Raw genomic sequence first — 22,652 nt, 5'->3', positions numbered from 1 at the left:
CAACCTCTGCCTCCCGGGTTCAAGAGATTCTCCTGCCTCAGCCTCCAAAGTAGCTGGGATTACAGGCATGCACCACCACACCCGGCTAATTTTGTATTTTTAGTAGAGATAGGGTTTCTCCATGTTGGTCAGGCTGGTCTTGAACTCCCGACCTCAGGTGATCTGGCTGCCTCAGCCTCCCAAAGTGCTGGGACTACAGGTGTGAGCCTCGGTGCCTGGCCTAACCTTTTCTCAGTGAAAAAACAGGTGGCTTTGTTTAGTCACATCCATAAATGGAGACGTTTGCAGTACTTGACCAGAAAGCAAACCAACAATCCTTTGCCCTGATTCTTCTTCCCCATCTCACTTCCCAGAAATAACCAGTTGTATTTATTTTAGATATTTCTTTTGCTGTTTCCCTTCACATTTCTATATTGATATTTCTAGACATTTTTTACTTTCTGTTACAGTAGCTGAAGTCTTAACCTCCTTATCCCATTCCTCTCCCATTCCTCTGTGTGTGTGTGTGTGTGTGTGTGTGTGTGTGTGTGTGTGTATTTTTGAAACAGGGTCTTGCTTTGTTGCCCATGCTGGAGTACAGTGACATGATCATGGCTCACTGCAGCCTCCACCTCCCAGGCTCAAGCAGTCCTCCCACCTCAGCCTCCTGAGTAGTTAAGACTACAGGCATGTGACATCATGCCCATCAGATTTGTGTATTTTTTGTAGAGATGGGGTTTTGCCATGTTGCCCAGGCCGATCTTGAACTCCTGGGCTCAAGCAGTTGCCTGTCTTGGCCTCCCAAAGTGTTGGGATTACAGGCATGAACCACTGCGCCTGGCCTATTTATAATTTTTACTAAATTAACATTTGATATCTATATTATTATGACTATAAATACTGTTTATTTTGATCCATCATGGATTATGATAATATTTTCTGTTTTTGCATAATAAAACTAATTTCTCATAGTTAAAAATTACCAAATTTTTCATTTGCCTAGTTATTTGTGTTCCTATTACCAATTGAATTATTCATTTGACAAATATTTACTGAGTGCCTACTATAAGCCAGGCATCATTCTTGGTGTTTGGGATATATTAGTAAACAAATCAGACAAAGATTCTTTCCCTTGTGACACATTCTAATTGGCAGATAGACAATAAACATAGTGAAATATAAAGTATGTTAGAAGTGCTAAGGGAAAAAAAGCAGGGTTCTTGAGGACATGATGCCCTCGATGCATGATTCTTCATATGTGACCTGGTTTTTCTCTCTGAAAATTTGTAGAATTTTCACTTCATTTGGATGGCCCACAATTTTACGACCATGGGCCAGACCCTGGTGTAGATTTTCATTTTAATTTTTCATTCTTGACGTTTTGTGAGCCCTTGTATTCTTTAGTTCTGATCTTACTGCTTTGTTGGTTGACTGAAGTAACAATCAGTCTGATGCAACTCAAGGAGAAAAGCTTTGGTTGTTCATGTTTGGTCATCCCATAGTATATAAAACCCTTAAAATATGAGTTTCTTTGATGCAGGCATTATTTTATTTTTGAAAATTATTGATGTAAAAAATTACTGATGTCAAAGAATATTTTAATTTATTTCATTTTTCCAGCTATTGGAACTTGGATTGATGAAAGGTTTTGTTTGTTATGCCTTTCTCATTCATTTCACTTCTATGGTTTGGCAGATTATGTGTTCCCCTGGTGTTCTTGTAGACAGGAAGCCTCTGGGAGTCTACAGAGGCTGTATTCTCACTTTCAGATCTTGACTGCCCTTTCACTTTTCTTAGTCTTTTTCATGTCTTTTATCTTACCAGTATATGTATTTTTAATTGAGATAAAATTCACATAACATAAAATTCATCATTTTAGTGATTTTAAAGTATACAATTCAGTGTTTTTTTAAAAAGTAATTTGCAATGTTTTATGATATTACATCTAATTCCGGAACATTTTTATCATCTTCATCATTCCCAAAGAGAAACGTGATACCCAATAAGCAGTTAACTCCCATTCCCCTTCTCCTTTCAGCTCCTGGCAACCGATATTCTACTTTCTGATTCTATAGACTTGCCTATTGTGGACATGCCATGTGAATGATGTCACATAATATATGGCCTTTTGTGTCTGGCTTCTTTCGCTTACAACGTTTTCAAGATTCATACATGTTATGCATATATTAGTACTATAAAATGTTTTTAAATCAGTCTCTGAGTATTTGATTTTTCAGTATCCAGAGAAAAATTCTGCATTTATTATCTTTACTTTGATTTTAATACTGGCCTTTAGTTGACCTTTTCACAAAACATTTATTAGCTATAAAATGATATTGAGTAAGTTTTCAGTATGCATTATTTATTTTTTTAGTATGCCAGTACTGAGGTTGATGGAGAACATTACATGACCCCAGAAGACTTTGTTCAGCGCTATCTTGGACTGTATAATGATCCAAATAGTAACCCAAAGATTGTGCAACTCTTGGCAGGAGTAGCCGATCAAACCAAGGATGGGTAAGTATCTTTATGCATTTTCTGAAAACTAATGTTCTGGAATATATTGTTAAAAATTTTTTAAACCCACAAGTTTACCTATGAGTGTCCAGATTTTTAATATTGGTAAACATTTAATTGGTAATTATTAATTTACTCATTCATAATTAGAAAATATGTTTTTTAAAATAAATATATTTTTGGGATATAAAAATAAATATATGTTTTTGGGATATAGAAATCATTATGAAGAATGTATTAAAAATTTTTTTTTTGAAAAATAATGGGAAGCTTTATGTTGAAAAAAATGAGGATACCAGTAAAGTATTCTACTTTTATTCTACTTTATAGGTCAAATTCTGAGCCAATAATTTTTAAACCACACTAACTGGAGATCCATGTTTTGTTTTGTTTGGTCTACATTAAAAAAATATATATTTATTGATATATAATATATATCAATATATAATATATATATTATATATATATTTGTATATATTATATATAGGGTATATATAATGCCAGTATCCAATGTTTCAAGATTCATACATGTTGTGCATATATATATATATATATATATATAGGATATATATATATGCACAACATGTACTAATATATGCACAATTTAATGTAGACCAAACAAAAAACATGGATCCTCCAGTTAGTGTGGTTTAAAAGATTCATACATGTTATGCATATATATATCCAATACATATAATATATATAAATATATATATATATTTTGAGATGGAACCTCTCTCTTTTGCTCAGGCTGGAGTACAGTGGCGTGATCTCAGCTCACCGCAACCTCTGCCCCCTGGGTTCAAGTGATTCTCCTGCCTCAGTCTCCCAAGTAGCTGAGATTATAGGCATGTGCCACCACACCTGGCTAATTTTTGTATTTTTAGGAGAGATAGGGTTTCACCACGTTGGCCAGGCTGATTTCAAACCCCTAACCTCACGTGATTTGCCTGCCTCGACCTCCCAAACTGCTGGGATTAGAGGTGTGAGCTACCATGCCCAGCCTTTAAAAATTGATATATACTACTTGTGTAATTAAACTGTATATTTTATTCAAAGTTTATTAAAATGGTGTTATTTATTGCATTTATGAAGGATACTGGCATTTCTTTTTTTTGAAAAAGTATTTCATGGGAAGAGCCACATTTTATGTTGAATAATCTGAACAGTTCCAGATAACCAAGTATATTTCTTTCATTCATTCAATAGCTATTGAGTGCCTACTATGTCTCAGGTATGGTTCTTGGTGCTGCAATTATTAATGTATCAGTGAAAAAGCCACGCAAAGATAATAAAAAAGTGAGTTATAGTATGTTTGGAGGCTATAAGTGCTATGATGAAAAATAGGGGAGAGTTTAGGGAGTGACACTTATTCATTTATCTCTCTACTTATTTATTTGGCAAACATTAATTGAACAGCCATCATTTGTCAGGCACTGTTGGGCCTTACAAATACAAACATAAATTAAATGAGGCTTCTGGCCTTAAAAAGATTATAGCTTAGTGAGAAGAAAGATGACTAAACAAAGAAAATAATACTTCTGAAATAAAGTGCTGTAGTAGGTATATGAGAGGTACAGAGGGAACCCAAGAAAGCATGGTTAACTGTTTGGGTGGTCAGGACAGCATCACAGAAGAGGTGATGCTTGAGTGAAATCTGGCAGGATGAATACAAGCTTGTTAGTAGTTGGATAAGTAGGGACGAGAATTCCAGGAAAAGGAACAGGAATGGCATGAAACATTAAGGGTGTGTGTGTGTGTGTGTGTGTGTGTGTGTGTGTGTGTGTGTGTGTGTGTTAGGGAATGGCGATGGGGGAGGGTTGTGTTGCAGGTACTTTGATGTGATTGTGGCATTGCTTTGTTGCTGTGGGACACGAAGTTGGAGTGGCTGAAGGCTTTTGACTCCGTCTTTCAGGTATTTTTACGAGAGTGTCAGTTTACTCAACTTGGGAGAAAAGCCATCATTATTTTCATTAAAATCATATATGGCTGCATTATGGAGGTGAATGTAATATTTGCATGAATTAGATAAAGAAAATTTTGGCTCGCTATGGCAGTTTCAGTCTACATCCCCAGGCCTCCAGGGCCCAGGTTCTTTATCCTACCTGTTGAGGTGCTTATGTGGCAAACTTTAAGAAACTAGGCAGTAAGTAATCTAAAAATTATCTCCATTACCACAGATATAAACAGATTTGAGAAATTGTGGGTTGGAGTGAGACAAGACGCGCATGCAATAGACTCCATTTAGCTGGCTATTGTAATAATTAAAATAGAAAGATTAGTGTCTAAGTTCTTTGAGTCCAGGATTAGTACCGTATTCGGTTTTATTGTCCCATAGAACCTCGCACAGTGTGTGAAATTTACTGTGTGTTCAGCAAATGTTTGTTTTGGAAAGATTTTATATCATTTATAAATGGCAGGTATTGGGGAACTTGTATACATTTTAGGTCTACTCTCTCATAATATCAAGTCAGCTGATAAATTACTGAATCGTTGAATCATATGGTCTTTCAATAGTGATTAGACAATGAAGCATATAAAAATTAGTTATACCTATCAGACTTCCTTCTTCAGAATTATTAAAGGTAACATATATATTTAGCTCTTTTAGAAATTAGCAGAGTATTTATTGTTAGTAATTTAGTCTAAGACCTGATTTCAGAAGATCCACGCTTTTCAAATGTTTCCTTTTGTGACCATTTGCTCTATTCTATCTCAGTAGTGTATCTTCTTTGAAGCTTCATGTGGTTCTCTTAGGTTGAGTTGCATTGTTAAAGTAGGGCATTTAGGACATTTTCTTTTCTTTTTTTTTTTATACATTGGAGACGGAGTCTTGCTGTGATGCCCAGGCTGGAGTGCAGTGGTGCGATCTCAGCTCACTGCAACCTCCGCCTCCTAGGTTGAAGCGATTCTCCTGCCTCAGCCTCCCAAGTTGCTGGGAATTATCATCACATGCCGCCATGCCTGGCTAATTTTTGGATTTTTATTTTTTTTTTTTTGAGACGGAGTTTCGCTCGTTACCCAGGCTGGAGTGCAATGGCGCGATCTCGGCTCACCGCAACCTCCGCCTCCTGGGTTCAGGCAATTCTCCTGCCTCAGCCTCCTGAGTAGCTGGGATTACAGGCACGCGTCACCATGCCCAGCTAATTTTTTGTATTAGTAGAGACGGGGTTTCACCATGTTGACCAGGATGGTCTCGATCTCTTGACCTCGTGATCCACCCGCCTCGGCCTCCCAAAGTGCTGGGATTACAGGCTTGAGCCACCGCGCCTGGCCCCAATTTTTGGGTTTTTAGTAGAGACAGGGTTTTACCACGTTGGCCAGGCTGGTCTTGAACTCCTGACCTCAGGTCATCCGCCCACCTTGTCTTCCCAAAGTGCTAGGATTACAGGCGTGAGCCACCTCACCCAGTCCATTTTTGTTCTTATAATCATCCTTTTAAAAAGATATTCTGTGCTGAGCACAGTGGCTCACACCTGTAATCTCAGCATTTTGGGAAACTGAGGTGGGAGGATAGCTTCAGGCCAGGAGTTTGAGACCAGTATGGACAACATGGTGAGACCCCATCTCTACAAAATTAAAGAAAAAAATTAGCCAGGTGTGGTGGCATGTCAGACCAAGTCTGAATGAGTGGAACTAGTATAGACAAGTTCAAGTGATTTGGTTAAGTGTGTGAGAAAAGCCGGTCTAGGAGTGGTCAAAATCATGCTCTTTTGTGCTCTGCAATCCTTCCCCCATGTTTTCTAGCATGCTGACTGTCCCCTCTCTCTTGTTCCCCATCTCCTTTTCCCCCAATAGATAGTAAAATAAGTAGGAGTGTTTTGATATGGGTGCTTGCTGTAGAGAGCCATGTAGCATACAAAACAGCATTGTATGTTATAAATAGCTCGATCAGTTGTCTAAAAGTAAGGTCATTAGCCAAGTATTATTTGTAGGATTGTGGCTTAAACTTTGAAGTTCTGAAATATAATAGAAAGCAAAATGATTTTATGCATTAAATGCAGATCTCAGAGACTATAATTGTGTGATCTAAGATATTTAGACAGTTGCTTCGTTGAAATTGTAACTTCTAGAACCATAGTTTCTATATTTAGTCCTAGTCAGAATTTTATCTGGGGGTTTTGTTCTCCTATGATATGGAAAACTTGTTTTCTTTCCTTCTATTTTTTTTCACAAGTGTTTTCCTTTATATTATGCAGGCCTATAGAGGAACCTTTTATGGAGAAATCTTGATTGTTACAAAAATTGCAAAATTAATATATTAATATTTTGTCATTTTATTAGTTCCTATTCACTAAATTGAAAGCGGACTTTGTAGAAAGTTTTTAAAAACACACCAAATTTAGAAAATATATTTTTCAGAGTTATAAAATGAATGCATGTTCTTTCTAAAAAGTCAAGACAATGGGGTAATATGGTAAAAAGTCAAAGTACCTCCTTATCTCCATTAAAAGAAAAACTAATAGGGTGTGAGCTAATCAATAGTTTCTTCACTGCACAGTTAGTAGGTTGTAGTTTGCATTTGTTCTATTAAATTCTTGATTGGGACCTTCTAGCAATAAAGGAATCCATGACAGGATAAAGGAAAAAGGAGCTTTAAAAATTATTCTGGAGCCAGGTACGGTGGTTCATGCCTGTGATTCCAGCACTTTGAGAGGCGAAGGCTGGAGGATCTTCTAAGACTAGGAGTTCAAAACCAACCTGGGTAAAATAGCAAAACCCCATCTATACAAAAACATTTAAAAATTAGCCAAGCATCATGGTACTTCTCTATAGTCCCAGTTACTTAGGAGGCTGAGACAGGAGGGTGGGTCACTTGAACCAAGGAGTTCCAGATTACAGTGAGCTCTGATTGAGCCATTGCTCTCCAGCTGGGAGACAGATTGAGACCTTGTTTCTTAAAATAAAGATAGAAAATTCTGGAAAATGCTTGCTTTATGTTAGCATTGCAGACTATTTCTTACTTTCTGAAAAATATTGTTGCATTATAATGCAGTAAGCATATAATGACTGTGGGCTTAAAATAGAGGAGAGTATCAGAGAGACTTTCAAGTAGCCTGATTTTCCCTCATTCCCCCCAACATTTTATTATGAAAATTTTTGAACATTCAAGAAAGTTGAAAGAATTTTATAATGAACATGCATATACCTACCACCTAGACTACCACATAGATTCTTTTTTTTTTTTTTTTTTTTTTTTTGAGACAGGGTCCCACTCTGTTGCCCAGACTGGAATGCAGTGGTGTGATCATGGCTTACTGTAGCCTCGACTTCCTGAGCTCAAGTCATCCTCCTACCTCAGCCTCCTAAGTAGTTGGGACCACAGGTACCTGCCTGGTACCCAGCTAATACTTATTTATTTTGGTATGTTTTGTAGAGATGGGGTCTTTCTATGTTGCCTAGGCTGGTCTCGAACTTTTAGGCTCAAGCAATCCTCCTCCCTTGGCCTTCCCAAGTACTGGGACTACAGACATGAGCCACTGCACCTGGTCAGATTCTGCTATTAACATCTGACTATTCTTGCTTTTTCATGTATCCATCCATCCCTCTATCCTTCCATCAATCCATCTTTTTTTATACATTTCAAAGTGCAGACATTGATACACTTGTTAAATATTTTAGCATGCACATTATTTACTAGTATTCAGTATTTGTTTTGATGGTTTTTGTTGTTGCTGTTTGTTTTGAGACTGAGTGTGTCTCTGTCACCCAGGCTGGAGTGCAGTGGCATGATCTCAGCTCACTGCAACCTCTGCCTCCCAGGTTCAAGCAATTCTCATACCTCAGCCACCCAAATAGTTGGGATTACAGGTGTGTGCCCCAATGCCAGGCTAATTTTTTTGTATTTTTAGTAGAGACGGGATTTTACCATGTTGGCCAGGCTGGTCTCAAACTCCTGACCTCAAGTGATCCACCCACCTCAGCTTCCTAAAGTGCTAGGATTATAGTTGTGAGTCACTGTGCCCAGCCTTTGAGTGTTTTTCTTTAAATGTAAGATTTACATATAGTAAGAAAATGTAAATCTCAAAGGTATATTTGCTGAGCTTTGACAAATGTACACCCCTAGGTAGCCTCAGGTGACTTTATTTTTTTTGTGTTAAAATATACATAACATAAAATTGACCATTTTAATGGTTTTTAAGTGGACAGTTCAGTGGTGCTAAGTACATTCACATTGTTATGCAACTATTATCATATCCATTTGCAGAACGTTTTTGTCATTCCATACTGAAACCCCATACCCATTACATAATGACTCTCCATTCTCTTTCTTTCCACTACAACCAGCCCCTGATAACCACTACTCCACTTTTTATTGCTACTATTTTAGCTGCCTTACATATGTAGAGCAATACAGTATTTGTCCTTTTATGTGTGCCTTATTTCACTTAGCATAATGTTTTCAAGGCACATCTATATTATAAGATATGTCAGAATTTCATTCCTTTTTAAGGCTGAATAATGTACTCAGTTGACTTATTTATTATTTACTTTTTTAGAGACAGAGTCTCACTCTCTCACCCAGGCTGGAGTACAGTGGCACAATCATAGCTCATTGCAGCCTCGAACTCGTGGGCTCAAGTGATCCTCTTGCCTTAGCCTCCTTAGTAGCTAGGACTACAGGCATGTGTCACCAAAACTGGCTATTTTTTGACTAATTTTTAAGTTGTTGGTGCTTTTGTGTATTTTCGTAATATATCTGAAGGTAACTGAGTATTGAGGGATGGCTGAGTATTACTTCAACAGTTTCTTATAATAATGGTCCACTTACTGAAGATGCCAGATACCCTTTCTGGTTTTCAGCTAGAACTTTAAAATTGAGAAAGGATTAGGAGGTGTACAGTAATGGGAAAACTCCAAATTGAAGGCAGGAGTTAGGAGTCTTCAAGTATACTGACTGATTTGCTGAATGTTTTTGAGGAAGATCACTTAACTTTTGCCTTTCTAAGGGTCCTTCTGGCTCAAAAGTTGCCTGAATGTATAATTTGCCTTTTCGAATATGCTGACAGACAAAATGTAGATATTTAGTAAATTCCATAGACTTTATGTTTTAAATAAAGGGCTACTTAATTGGAAACCTATGTGACAAGAGTCTCAAACCCACAAGGACAGTGTGGTCTGTAGGTAACTGATGAGCCCTGGTTGGTCACCTTTCTGGAAGAGAAAGACTGCTTGTCTTCAGGGGGCCGGTGCTACTTGGGACCGGAAACCTAGTGTTGTCCAAGCTTGCAATTTTTCAAAAGAAACCAGAAAACTGAGTATTTATGGGAAATCTTGTGATTTCTTAATGTCAACTAATGCAACTAAAAAATAGTACTTTGCACGCCGAAGAAAACACATCTGTGGGCCAAATTCAGTCTGCCAGCTGATAGTTTGTGACCTTTGCTAGTTCAGGAAGAAGTTTTTGGCCCCTTCTCATAAATATAGAAGGTTTTACTACTGAGCATGAAATATGTTTTAAAGCTACATATTCTGTATTTCAGGGTAGGTGTATTTTTTATGTCCAATTCTTGATACTATTTTGTAAAAACCAATGTGCTATACCTTTTAAAAGAAAACCCATAATCAGCCTATTTTTTATTTTTAAAATTATTGGTCAGTTTTTTTCTTCCTCAAACAGAAATCACATGAAAGATATACTATAGAAAATCCTTGTATCACTTAACACATTTTGAAATATATAGAATAATTAACATTGGACAATTAAGGAAAGATTAGTTCTTAGGAAAATACTTCATTGAAGACCACTATGCAGATCTCTGTGCATATGAGACAGATTTTTATAATGCTGTTACTTGGACACTCATTTCTTATGAGCAGCAAGATGATATGGAATCTTTGTAGCAAGCTTACTATGAAAGATGACGAAGCTAGCATATGCTGGCTTTGTAAGGTCGCTGAAAGCAATTTCTGTGTAGTTTTGACCACTGGTTAATTTTATAACCTTGAGTATTATAGGATTCATTAAGTTCTAGAAACCCAATATGAGTTTCCGCACTTTTTATGTTTGGTTTTGAAATGGGTCTCACTCTGTTACACAGGTGGAGTGCAGTGGCTATCCACAGGCACCAGCATTGCATATTACAGTCTTGAACTGCTGGGCTCAAATCCTCATGCCTCATCCTCCTGAGCAGCTGAAACTACAGGTGCATGACATTGCACCTGGCTCCTACCTTTTTTTGTTCTAATTTTTCCTTTTAACATTTTTATTTCTAAAAAATAAAAAAAAAATTTTTAGACAGGGTCTGGCTCTGTTACCCAGGCTGGAGTGCAGTGGCACGATCTTGGCTGACTGCAACCTCCGTCTCCTGGGCTTAAACTGTCCTCCCACTTCAGTCTCCCAAGTAGTTGGCATTACAGGTGCACACCACCACACCTGGCTATTTTTGTATTTTTTTGTAGAGACAGGGTTTTGCCATATTGCCTAGGCTGCTCTTGAACTCCTGAGCTCAAGTGATCTGCCTACCTCGGCCTCCCAAAGTTGCTGGGATTACAGGCGTGAGCAACTGCGCCCTGCCTCTAAAAGTTTTATTTTTATTTTATTTATTTATTGAGACACAGTCTGCTCTGTCGCCCAGGCTGGAGTGCAGTGCCGTGATCATGGCTTATTACAGCCTCGACTTCCTGGGCTCAAGCAGTCCTCCCACCTCAGCCCTCCCAAGTAGTTGGGATTATAGGTGTGAACCACCATGCCCAGCTAATTTTTTATTTTTACTTTTTGTAGATATGGAGTCTCCCTATGTTGCCCAGGTGGGACTCAAACTCCTGGGCTCAAGCAATCCTCCTGCCTGAGCTTCCCAAAGTGTTGGAATTACAGATGTGAGCCACTGTGCCTGACCAAAATTTTTATTAGTGACATTTCAAACATGTATAACACAGAGAATAATGTAAATTCTATGAACTTATCACCTACTTTTGATCATTACCATAATAATTATTAAATTTATTTATACCTCCATTTCATCTCCATCCTCTGGATTATTTTGATGCAAATTCTAGATGATGTATTTCATTTTAAGTGTCTTACTGTGTATCTCTAAAAGATAAGAATGCTTAACAACCACAAAAACCTCCTAAAAACATTGATTTCTTAATATCATCAAGCATTTGCATTATGTCGGTATTTCCATTTCCCTGATTGTCTTATAAATTAAAAAACTTTTTTTTTACTTTGTTTAAATTGCAATCCAAATAAGGATGTACATTGTGATTAATTTTTATATCTCTTAGGTCTTTTAAGGTTGAGGTTCCCTGTGCTTGCTTCAGCAGCCCATACACTAAAGTTGGAATGATACAGAGAAGATTAGCATGGCCCCTTAAAATAAAAGAATCCTCTTCATAGCTTCTTTAAAAATTATTTTTCTGCAGCTGTGGAATGTTTCTTCTGTTATTTCCTACAGTCTGCATTTATGTCGTGGTCGTGAACATGTTCCTTTGTCCGTTGTGTTTTCTATAACTTAATGATTAGATCTAGTGCAGTGGTTCTCCACAAGGGTGATTTTGCTCTCTGGGGGGATGTTGGCGATGTCTGGAGACATTTTTGCTGGTCACAACTAGGGGATGCTATTGGCATCTAGTGGGTGGAGGCCAGGGATGCTGCTAAAGATGCTACAAGGCACAGGAAACCCCCACATCAAAGAATTATCCAACTTAAAATGTCAACAGGTTGAGAAACTCTGATCCAAAGACTTGAACAAATTTAGGCTTAATTATATTTTGCCTGGTTCTCTCTCTTTTCATGAAGTTAGGAGCTATTGATTATTGCCCAGTTTAATTTGCTAGGGGCTTACAAAAGGGTAATATTCTAATTCTCCGTTTCTTCCTTATCTGAAGTACCTCTATAAAAAGAAACTACCCTTTATCAATTATTTGGTTACCTGTTGCCTACAGTTCATATAATAAAGGCAGATTAAATGCCTGATGCTTTCCCTTTCTTCACCAGCCAATGACATTTATATTTTATTTCAGGTTGATCTCCTATCAAGAGTTTTTGGCATTTGAATCTGTTTTATGTGCTCCAGATTCCATGTTCATAGTGGCTTTCCAGTTGTTTGACAAGAGTGGAAATGGAGAGGTGACATTTGGTAAGGGAAAAAGAAGATTGTAAGTGATAAGTAAAGTTAGTGATGCTGGTCCAGTCTTCAATTGCTAAATCTAGTAACTAAATATAGATTACTGCTTACTTAGGACTTGATCCATAATTGAATTTCCTAAAAGTATGTATGCAGAAAGATGGCTTTATTTTCTTCAAAGCATTAAACTGTTGCCAAAGATGAAGAAATGTAGGAATGCTGTTGCTTTAGCTCATTGAGTCACTGACACTTTCACATTCCTAAAATAGATGGTGTAAGATTTTTCTTGTTCTGGGCCAGCCTGGGCAAAATTCCTTATGAGGTAGACTGTGAACAACATGAAACAATTTTCTCATTCTTTAAGTGATTTTTGGATAGGGAGTTCAGAGCTTCTCTGTAGCATCCTTGGAAAATTGCTACTATGCCATTGTAACACCAAGAATGGAACTGAAGGAGGATATCAAGGCAAACTTAGTTAGTGTTCTCTGAACCTGAATTCTAGATTTCAGTTTTAGGAAATCAGGCTAGAATATTAAAATTGCCATTTCAGTTGGATGTAGAAATAGATCTAAATCCTCTAGTAGATGCATAATCTAACACATTGTTGATGTTTCACAAGGATATACACTAGGATTTTTATTTGTAACCATATATTAAAGACACTTATTTACAGAAATTAGTCTATGTTTAGTAAAAGTACTGGCTAATTTTTCCTGCAACAATTTTTTCAGTAAAAACCATGTAGTATATTTTCAAGGACCTTGAACACTGCCCCCACCTTTTAAAAATATTTGAATTTTTACTGAGGCAAAAAACACATAACATAAAATTTACCATCTTAACCATTTTAAATGTACAGTTTAGTAGTGTTAAGTATATTCATATTGTTGTGAAACAGATCTCCAGAAATTTTTCATCTTGCAAAATTAAACTTAAGCCCCTTTTATAGTGTGAATTGGCATGGATATTTGTAGAAAAACCCTTGAAAATCAGGCTTTCCCTGAGCTATGGCATTAAACACTTATTCACTGTGGTGTTTGAGTTCTAAAATAGATGTCCTTTAGTTAACCTCGAAGGAAGAAGTATCACTGGAATGGTCAAAGTGGTGAGAAAGTACAAGTGAATCAGAAGGACCAGTAGTGCCTTGACTGTAACCTTGGTAGGCACATTTTCTAGCTTGGCATTGACTGTTTTCTTCCTTCTGCCCATTGACTTAATTATCTTCTGTATGAGAGTATGAGAAGACGTTCCAAAAAAATGCTATGCAGAGTGTTTTTTGTTGTTGTTAAAACAGAGTCTTGCTCTGTTGCCTAGGCTGGAGTGCAGTGGCGTGATCTTCGCTTACTGCAACCTCTGCCTCCCATGTTCAAGCGAGTCTCCTGCCTCAGCCTCCCAAGTAGCTGGGATTACAGGCACATGCCACTATGCCCGCTAATTTTTATATTCTTAGTAGAGACGGGGTTTTACCGTGTTGGCAGGCTGCTCTTGACCTCATGATCCTCCTGCCTCGGCCTCCCAAAGTGCTGTTCAGAGTTCTTTAGAGGTTTGCATATAAATATTGGCATCCTTCTTTTGGAGCAAGCTTCGAACATTTTGCCTCCTGAAGAATGTTAACTTTCCTCAGAAACACCTAGATTCTGTAGTTTAAAGCACAAAACCTCCATCATCTCATTCACATTAACCATGTACTACTAGTAATGCTGCATTTTCTAGTTTCAGTAGTTTCACACATGCTCACGTATATCACAAATGTGATGCAGAAATGCTTGGGAAGTAACTGGATACAGATGTCTGAGTTAGTGACAGTGCCCTGTGCTTATATCCTGTGTGCATTAAGAATTAGATCTCACAACCAAATTCTAATTTATGTTGTCTCTCTACCTGGATATCATGGTTCTTTGTGTCTCCTCCATTTAATTACTCTCGCAGTTTCTATTATATAAAATTAGTCACTCAAGTCACTTCATCCAACAGACTGTCAAGACTAACTTAACAGTAAAGACACATGCCATTGTTGATAAGTAGATTAAAATGAGTGTAGGAAGTAGCTACATTTATATATACCTTATTTAATGTAAATGAAAGCTTGTAGTTATTTGATCTCAATTTTAGATTTTTTTCTTTTTTTTTTTTGGAGATGGAGTCTCACTCTGTCACCCAGATTGGAGTGCAATGGCGTGATCTCGGCTGACTGCAACCTCTGCCTCGTGGGTTCATGTGATTCTTCTGGTTCAGCCTTCCTGGTAGCTGGGATTACGGGCACCCATCACCATGCCCAGCAAATTTTTGAATTTTTAGTAGAGATGGGGTTTTGCCATGTTGGCCAGGCTGGCTGATCTCGAACTCCTGACCTCAGGTGATCAGCCCACCTCAGCCTCCCAAAGTGCTGAGATTACAGGCATGCGCCATCGTGCCCAGCCGACTTTAGCTTTTTATAGGTCTTCTGTTTTTCTTTCAGCTATGATTTGTGATGAGTTAAAATTTTAAGAAATATAATTAAGATTAAACACAAATCAGTTTTAATTTTTACAGGACCTGGTATAAACTAAAGAACATATAAGGCCTCTAGAATCTTGCTTTCATTCTTTTGCTTCATAATCTAGAGACAGGAATATTATTACGGAATAAGAAAAAGATAAAGCCAGATGCAGTCATGCATATCTGTAGTCCCAGCTCCTTGGGAGGCTGAGGTGGGAGGATCTTTTGAGCCCCAAGTTTGAGGTCAGCTTGCACAACATAGTGAGACCTTGTCTTTAAAATAAAAAAATTAAAAAAAAATTTTTTAAAGTTGTACGCTGTTTCTGTTGTGGGTTCCCTAGCTAGCTGGTTGATGCTCTTGATGGTGCTCACCTATTTCCTAAGGACTTTGACCATTTCACCTTCTGTCCCTGCCTTCCTAGTTTTAAGGATCCACTTTCAGACAAATTTCCTTAACTAGGATGAAAGAAATAATAAAAGACAGTTTAATTTCATATTTTTAAGAAGACAAATATTGAAACTGTTGTAGCAAATGCCATTTAACAAGATTTCTAGGGCCTGCTTTTTTTGAGCCATATTCAAGACAATAGAATTTCTGCATAAGGAAATAATTAACTTGAAGTTTATTTTTATAGGATTTTGGATCTGGGGTGAAGGTCAATTTTCATGTTTGTACCCACTTAATAAAATGAAATTGTGCTTATATACTTATAGGCACATGTTTAGGTAAAAGGATATTTTAGATCCATTCTAAATAAATCCTTTTCACCAAATGGCATTCTGTTTTTTAGTTTGGAGCTAGTTATAGTTTTCTCTTGTGCACATGAGAGAAAGTTGGGAGACAATGCTAGATGCAAGATGTAACAAAGTGGACAAAACCTGTAATGCCATCAGCATCTCTTGTAGACTATGATGATAATGTTATCTGTGTACTTGTATATATTGTTCTCATCTATCCTTTTGTCTTTTTAGATACAATTTTTATACACATCAAATTTATATTTAAACTGTATATATCTTTGCAAGTATTTATATAAGCAGTAATATTGAACATTTACTTGAGTGCTTATATGAGGTTTTTTTTGTTGTTAAAGATGCCTCTGCTCTCAGGGAGAGGACTTAGATTGAGGCCTTGGAAATCCATTTCAGAATGTGAAACCTCAGGAAAGGGTTCTGGAGTTTTTTTAAAGAGTGAATAAAATATTAGTTAATTGTTTCCTCTTTGATGTTTCTTTAATAAAACTTCTAATGCATGCTGTGGATGATTACTTAATGGCTTGTATATCTGTTACTGCCAGGTGGCATGAGCCTTGTAGAGGCCATTGCATGACTGGTATGTGCTAGATACAGTGTAAGTTTGCCTTGGTCTCACTACTGTCCACAAGTATACTGGAGATCCTATTCAGTAGTATTAGATTGAGGTAACCTAGATAAGCAGTTACACTACATTGTGTTGTCAGTAGCTGCCATACATTTAAAATACAGGTTAAAAAACAAAGAAGCTAGGTGCAGTGGCTCACATCTGTAATCCCAGCAGTTTGGAATGCCAAGATGGGTGGATCACTGAGCCCAGGAGTTCAAGAACAGTATGGGTGACATGGTGAAACCCTGTTCCTACAAAAAATACAAAAATTAGCTGGGCATGGTAGCACATTCCTGTAGTCCCAGCTACTCAGGAGGCTGAGGCAGGAAGATTGCTTGAGCCTAGGAGATGGAGGTTGCAATGAGTTGAGATGGTGCCATTGCGCTTCAACCTAGGTGACCGGAGTGAAACCCTGTCTCAAAAAAAAATTTGCCTTAATCAAGATTTAATCTTTTTTTTTTCTTTTAAGGACAACAAACTGTTGTCTATTAACTAATAAAATGAGTATGAAACATGTTATATGTTCTGAATTCTCTATTAACATCAACATTGTGTTCCAAATTTGGTGTTTGCCTAGGAATGGAGACTCTTCAAAGTAAACTTTTTCAAGGACACATCCTCGCCCCCTGACTGAAGAAACCTCAAAAAGCAGGGATTCTAGCTGGGCGCAGTGGCTTACGCCTGTAATCCTAGCACTTTGGGAGGCTGAGGTGGGCAGATCACGAGGTCAGGAATTCAAGACCAGCCTGGCCAAGGTGGTGAAACCCGTCTCTACTAAAAATAAAAAATTACCCGGGCATGGTGGCGCATGCCTGTAATCCCAGCTACTCGGGAGGCTGAGGCAGGAGAATCACTTGAACCCGGGAGGCAGAGGTTGCAGTGAGCCAAGATTGTGCCACTGCACTCTAGCCTGGTGACAGAGCAAGACTCCATCTCAAAAAAAAAAAAAAAAAAAAAAAAAAAAGCAGGGATTTTTAAAAAAATGTAGTACTATGCTTCACCATTAATATGTATAGCAAATAAAAATGTGTTCATTTGTGCCTCTGAAATAGGCTCTTTTTCCCTGGAGAGAATAAATTGGAGTGGTTTAGACAGAACTACTGCTGTTATTTAGAGTCAGGAGATGGAAGTGTAGTTATGAAAAATGTACACTTTCTCACTGGAAACAAAGCTATAGACATGAAATTATATGAAATTCTGTGGTGGTTGGACACAGTGGCTCATGTCTGTAATCCTAGCACTTTGGGAGGCCAAGGCGGGAGGATCACCTGAGGTCAGGAGTTCAAGACCAGACTGGCCAGGCTGGTCAAGGTGGCTTACACTTGTAATCCCGGCAGTTTGGGAGACTGAGGCGGGCAGATCACAAGGTCAGGAGTTCAAGACCAGCTTGGCCAATATGGTGAAACCCCCATCTCTACTAAAAATACAAAAAAATTAACTGGGCCTGGTGGCACATGCCCGTAATCCCAGTTATGAGAGGCTGAGGCAGGAGAATTGCTTGAACCCGGGAGGTGGAGGTTGCAGTGAGCCAAAATTGTCCCATTGCACTCCAGCCTGGGTGACAGAGTGAGACTCAGTCTCAATTTAAAAAAAAAAAAAAAAAAAAAATCAGCCGTCCAACATGGTGAAACCCCATCTCTGGCAAAAATACAAAATACAGCATGGTGGCATGTGCCTGTAATCCCAGCTACTTGGGAGGCTGAGGCAGGAGAATTGCTTGAACCTAGGAGGCAGAGGTTTCAGTTCACCAAGATCATACTACTGCATTCCAGCCTGAGTGACAGAGCGAGAACTCTGTCTCAAAAAAAAAGGAATTCCATGGCAACCAGGCATAGTGGCTCATGCCTGTAATCCTAGTATTTTGGGAGGCCGAGGCAGGAGGATCACTTGAGGCCAGGAGTTCAAGACCATGCTGGACAACATGGTAAAACCCTGTTTTTACTAAAAATACAGAAAAATTAGCCAGTTATGGTGGTGTGTGCCTGTAACCCCAGTTGCTTGGGAGGCTGAGGTGGGATAATCTCTTGAACCTGGGAGGCAGAGGTTGCAGTGAGCCAAGATCACACCACTGACTTCAGCCTGCATGACAAAGCAAGACTCTCATAAAAAGAAATGAAAATTCTATAATAATAAATACCTAGTTTAATTGGTAAGAAGTAGAGCTTCACCTGGGTATTCAAATTAAATCAGGAAGAATTTTTTATATCTTTTTCTTTTATTACTTTCAGATATTGCAGATAATTTTTTTTTTTTTGTACTCAAGGCTACTAGAGTAGCTTAAGAGTTCAAGGTTAAAAAAAGGATGGAGTTTTATTAGTTTTTATGCTATTTGATGATAGACTGTTGAAGCATCTAGTTTCAATAATAATAGACAGTCTTTATGTAGGTATGTATATATGTATGTATTTTGAGACAGGATCTTGCTGTGTCAACCAGGCTACAGTGCAGTAGTGCAGTCTCCGCTCACTGCAACCTCCACCTCCCAGGTTCAAGTGATCCTCCTGCCTCAGCTTTCTGAGTAGGTGGGACTATAGAGATGTGCTACCATGCCGACTAATTTTTTGTATTTTTAGTAGAGACAGGGTTTCACCATGTTGGCCAGGCTGGTCTCAAACTCCTAACCTCAGGTGATCCACCTACCTCGGACTCCCAAAGGGCTGGGATTACAGGCGTGAACCACCACGCCCAACCAATAGATAGTCTTTAAATGTGAACTCATCTTTCCTGAGAAATGGACTTTTACATATATTTGACAGCAGGACTACTGTATTGAAAGTACAGTAGTCCCTTCCAGAGGTAGGTAAAGGGCTAATAGAAATACTTTCAGAGAAACAGGAGGTCATTCAGGAAACTAATGATCACCTGAGAGTAGAACCCAGAAGTCTGGGACTGAGTCTACATGCCATTTTGGTTGGGACTTCCTCTACAAGTTCCTGTTGTTGGTCTTTTTGTTGTTGTTGTTGTTGTTTGTTTTCCTTTGTTTTCTTTTTTGGCCTCCCAGTTGTTCCTCTTCTTTCCCCCCAATTTTTCCTTCACTGAAAAACTCTTCACTTCTACAAGTCTCACCGTTGTTTTTGTTCAGTTATATGCAAGGATATTCACCGTTAATGGTGGGAGTCCTAAATGCCTCTCTGACTTCACTTTAAGTACTATGCAGGTGAAACTCAGCTATTGAGGAACTTTTCCCTCTGACAATAAGAACGTTTGGTCTCAAGCCTATAAGTTGGACATAGTGGCTCCTGCTGGGCTGGATTCCTTGGAATAAGGATGTCATTGGGCTGATGGTAGGTGGGCTGTGTCACAGGGCTGATGGCTTGTATACCTACAGGAGGAGTTCTCTGGCCACACCGTTGGTACAGCAGCTCCTTCCAGGCTCATTCATGGAACAGGCATGGTGGCAGTCTTGGAGAAGAGTGCCAGCCCCGGTCAGAGGTAATTTTGTACTGCAGAAAAGTGAACAAGACCAGTAGGAAGTGCCCATAAGAACCAGGGGAGGGATGAGGGTGGATGAGATGGGGAGACACAGTATGGGCTGCTGGGGAAATTAAAACCTCTGTTAAGACATATTTACATAATATATATGCTTCAATGTGTATTTCATCTAGTCCAATCATCATAAGTGACTGATACAGCCAAACTGACTAATGTTACCCATCTGTGAACATTTTTTACTTAATCACAGTTGTCACCATTACCTGCTCTCCTGACAAATCACTGTGCTCCTCTCCTTTGAGCAAAGAGAACATAATGACAGGCTACTTTTGTATCTGGCCCTAGTTCCCTTTTCAATGAAAGTATAAAGCATCCTTTTCATAAGCCCATGCTCTGCAGGAAGTGAAAAAGTTGTCTGTTGTTTTCTATATGTCAGAAAACGAATGGATTCCTGTTTCTCTTAGCTATGCCAACCTAGTATAAAATACTGGATTGTGATTTTGCTGCCAATAAGATGTGACTGTCATCTCCCTTTCTTCCAGGCCAGAACTATGCCACAGAAATAGCATTCTTAAACATGGCAAAAAAGATCCTTGTTTGCCACTGGAAAGACGGGATTCTCTCTGGGAGTGGGTGAAACTTGCTGCGGAGTTTCAGTTAGATGTATTTGGTATATTTGAGACTATTGGTGTTCCCTTTCATGTCATGTAGGACCTGATAAAACTGGGTAACATAAAAAAGCCAGCTGTTTGAGTTATTCCCTCACACAAGTATCAGCTCTCCAGTTCTGGAGCTTTTATATAATTTTATAAGCACATTCTGATAAAAGTAAAGTGGCGATTTATGAATTGGACCTAAAACAATAGTTTACTAAGTATTTCTGTGTCTGAATCAGCCTCAATCAATTGGTAGTAAAAGCAGTAACAACAGAAGAGAAGTAGAATACATCTCCAGAAGTGCCAACGTAGGTTTGTAATCTTACTAGTTCTAGTAATTATAGTAGTCTATGATGTTTTTAAAAAACCCTAAAAGTATCAAGGTAAATAAACCACAGCATATAATAATGATCATAACAAAACCATATACAAAGCCATCAAGTGATCACTTTGGGAGAAGTAGAAAATGTACAAATACTCATGGAAAATGACACTTCTGTATTTGGGGAGATCACTCTGACTAATTTACGCCATCATTTTAATTGTTTCAGAGACATTCTAGGATCTTATTTAGAGATGGCTAAGAAGTTTATGAAATAGGATATCTAGTTAAAGTTTCATTAGAGATATTTTCCAGATATAAATTATACATTATAAATTTAGTTCATAAATATCCTTTTTGTGATAGTAGAATTTTTTTTTTTTTTTTTTTTGAGATGGAGTCTTGCTCTGTCGCCCAGGCTGAAGTGCAGTGGCATGATCTCGGCTCACTGCAATCTCTGCCTCCCTCCTGCCTCAGCCTCCTGAGTAGATGGGGCTACAGGTGTGTGCCAACATGCCTGGCTGATTTTTATATTTTTAGTAAAGACAGGGTTTCACATGGGGGCCAGGTTGTTTTCAAACTCCTGACCTCGTGATCCACCTGCCTTGGCCTCCCAAGTGCTGGATTACAGATATGAGCCACCGCCCCTGGCCAAAAATTTTCTTTATAGATAATTAAATTTTCTTAGCTTAAATGCTTTTGCATTTTGGACTTTATTTTATATAGTTTCATATTTGAGATTCTGATGTTTGCTGATTATATAAAAGGGATTCAATTTCATTCTATCATTATGTAAAAGTTAGGTAGCATATATACATTTATAATAAAATAATTGTATTTTAACTTGAAATAACCTTTAAAAGGTTACCATGAAATAACTATTCCCTTTAATAATCATGTTACTTAATTAAATAAATATAGTAATTTGTTATTCTAATTTGCTATTAATTTTAATTTTTTTAACGTGAAGGCAAAACAGTTCTTTTTGTTATACCTTAAAAATAAGAAATTAATTAATTTGGGACTAGAAACAGCTAATTAATTAAACTAGAAAGATCCTAAAAATCTGTCATGATCGGCTACAATATTTGTATCCCTAAATATTGCTGCTACCTTTATTATTTTAATTGTTTTATAAACATAAACATATTTTACAACTTGGAAGTTTCACGTAGATTTAAGGATCATCTTTTGTGTTGATTAGAAACCAGGATCTCACAAATTGCTATTGGGTTAATTCTTTACTTTAAACATTTTTATTTATGTAAAGTGAAAAAAACTTGACCTATTTGAAAACTCTGAAGTATTTGTCACTACTTAGGCAAGAAATGAATCCTGCATTCCTTTTGAAAGAAAAGATGAGAATCCCATCTCTTCAGTGACATGCAATGCCTTCTTCCAGCTTTGCTGATTGCTATAATCTGTTCAGAGCTGTTATATTGAGTCTAGACTGGTAGAACATCCAGTTCAGAATTTTTACATTCCCCTATCCAAGTAGTAGTGCTTTTATTAAGAAAAAATGTACATAAATAAAACTAAAGGGAATCCATTAAACCATTTACAATATGAGATCAGTATCTTATTTAAAGAATTTGCAGAAATTAGAGAAAATAGCATAGTTGGAGATTATAAATAAAACCTTAAACTTGTATTTACTAATTCTCTAGTATAACTGATAGCTATTGATGGCAAAACCTTTCACTAATAAAATTGGCTTAAATTTGAAAATCATTTTGTTCTTAAGACATCAGTAAAACAGGCTTCCTGCTTTCTTAACTTTGTTCATGACTTTTTTTTTTTTTTTGGCATGAGCTTCTAAATTAGTTTATCCA

General features: G+C 37.7%; 1 protein-coding gene and 1 non-coding gene across 5 annotated transcripts in view; both read left to right on the top strand.

The window, feature by feature from the left end:
* Positions 1 to 22,652, top strand: part of SLC25A12 (solute carrier family 25 member 12) — a 220,230-nt gene that overhangs the window by 132,040 nt on the left and 65,538 nt on the right. For 3 of the 4 annotated variants that reach the window (XM_064373393.1, XM_021668984.2, XM_064373394.1), the window contains exons 3-4: positions 2,354 to 2,496; positions 12,466 to 12,581. In XM_064373393.1, the coding sequence (XP_064229463.1) occupies positions 2,354 to 2,496; positions 12,466 to 12,581 (259 nt within the window). Of the gene's footprint in view, positions 1 to 2,353; positions 2,497 to 12,465; positions 12,582 to 19,744; positions 19,843 to 22,652 lie in introns of those variants that run through there. The other variant, XM_064373395.1, reaches the window with a different exon arrangement.
* LOC135273715 (U6 spliceosomal RNA) lies at positions 11,751 to 11,856 on the top strand. The gene has a single exon (XR_010341528.1). It is a non-coding gene; the product is annotated as a U6 spliceosomal RNA (small nuclear RNA).

This window comes from Aotus nancymaae, unplaced genomic scaffold (genome assembly GCF_030222135.1).
Source record: "Aotus nancymaae isolate 86718 unplaced genomic scaffold, 86718_ANA_hifiasm-v0.15.2.pri h1tg000008l, whole genome shotgun sequence".
In the NCBI taxonomy this organism is placed as follows: Eukaryota; Metazoa; Chordata; class Mammalia; order Primates; family Aotidae; genus Aotus; species Aotus nancymaae.
Note: the sequence above shows the minus strand (reverse complement) of the source record. Positions and strands in the feature narration are given on the sequence as shown.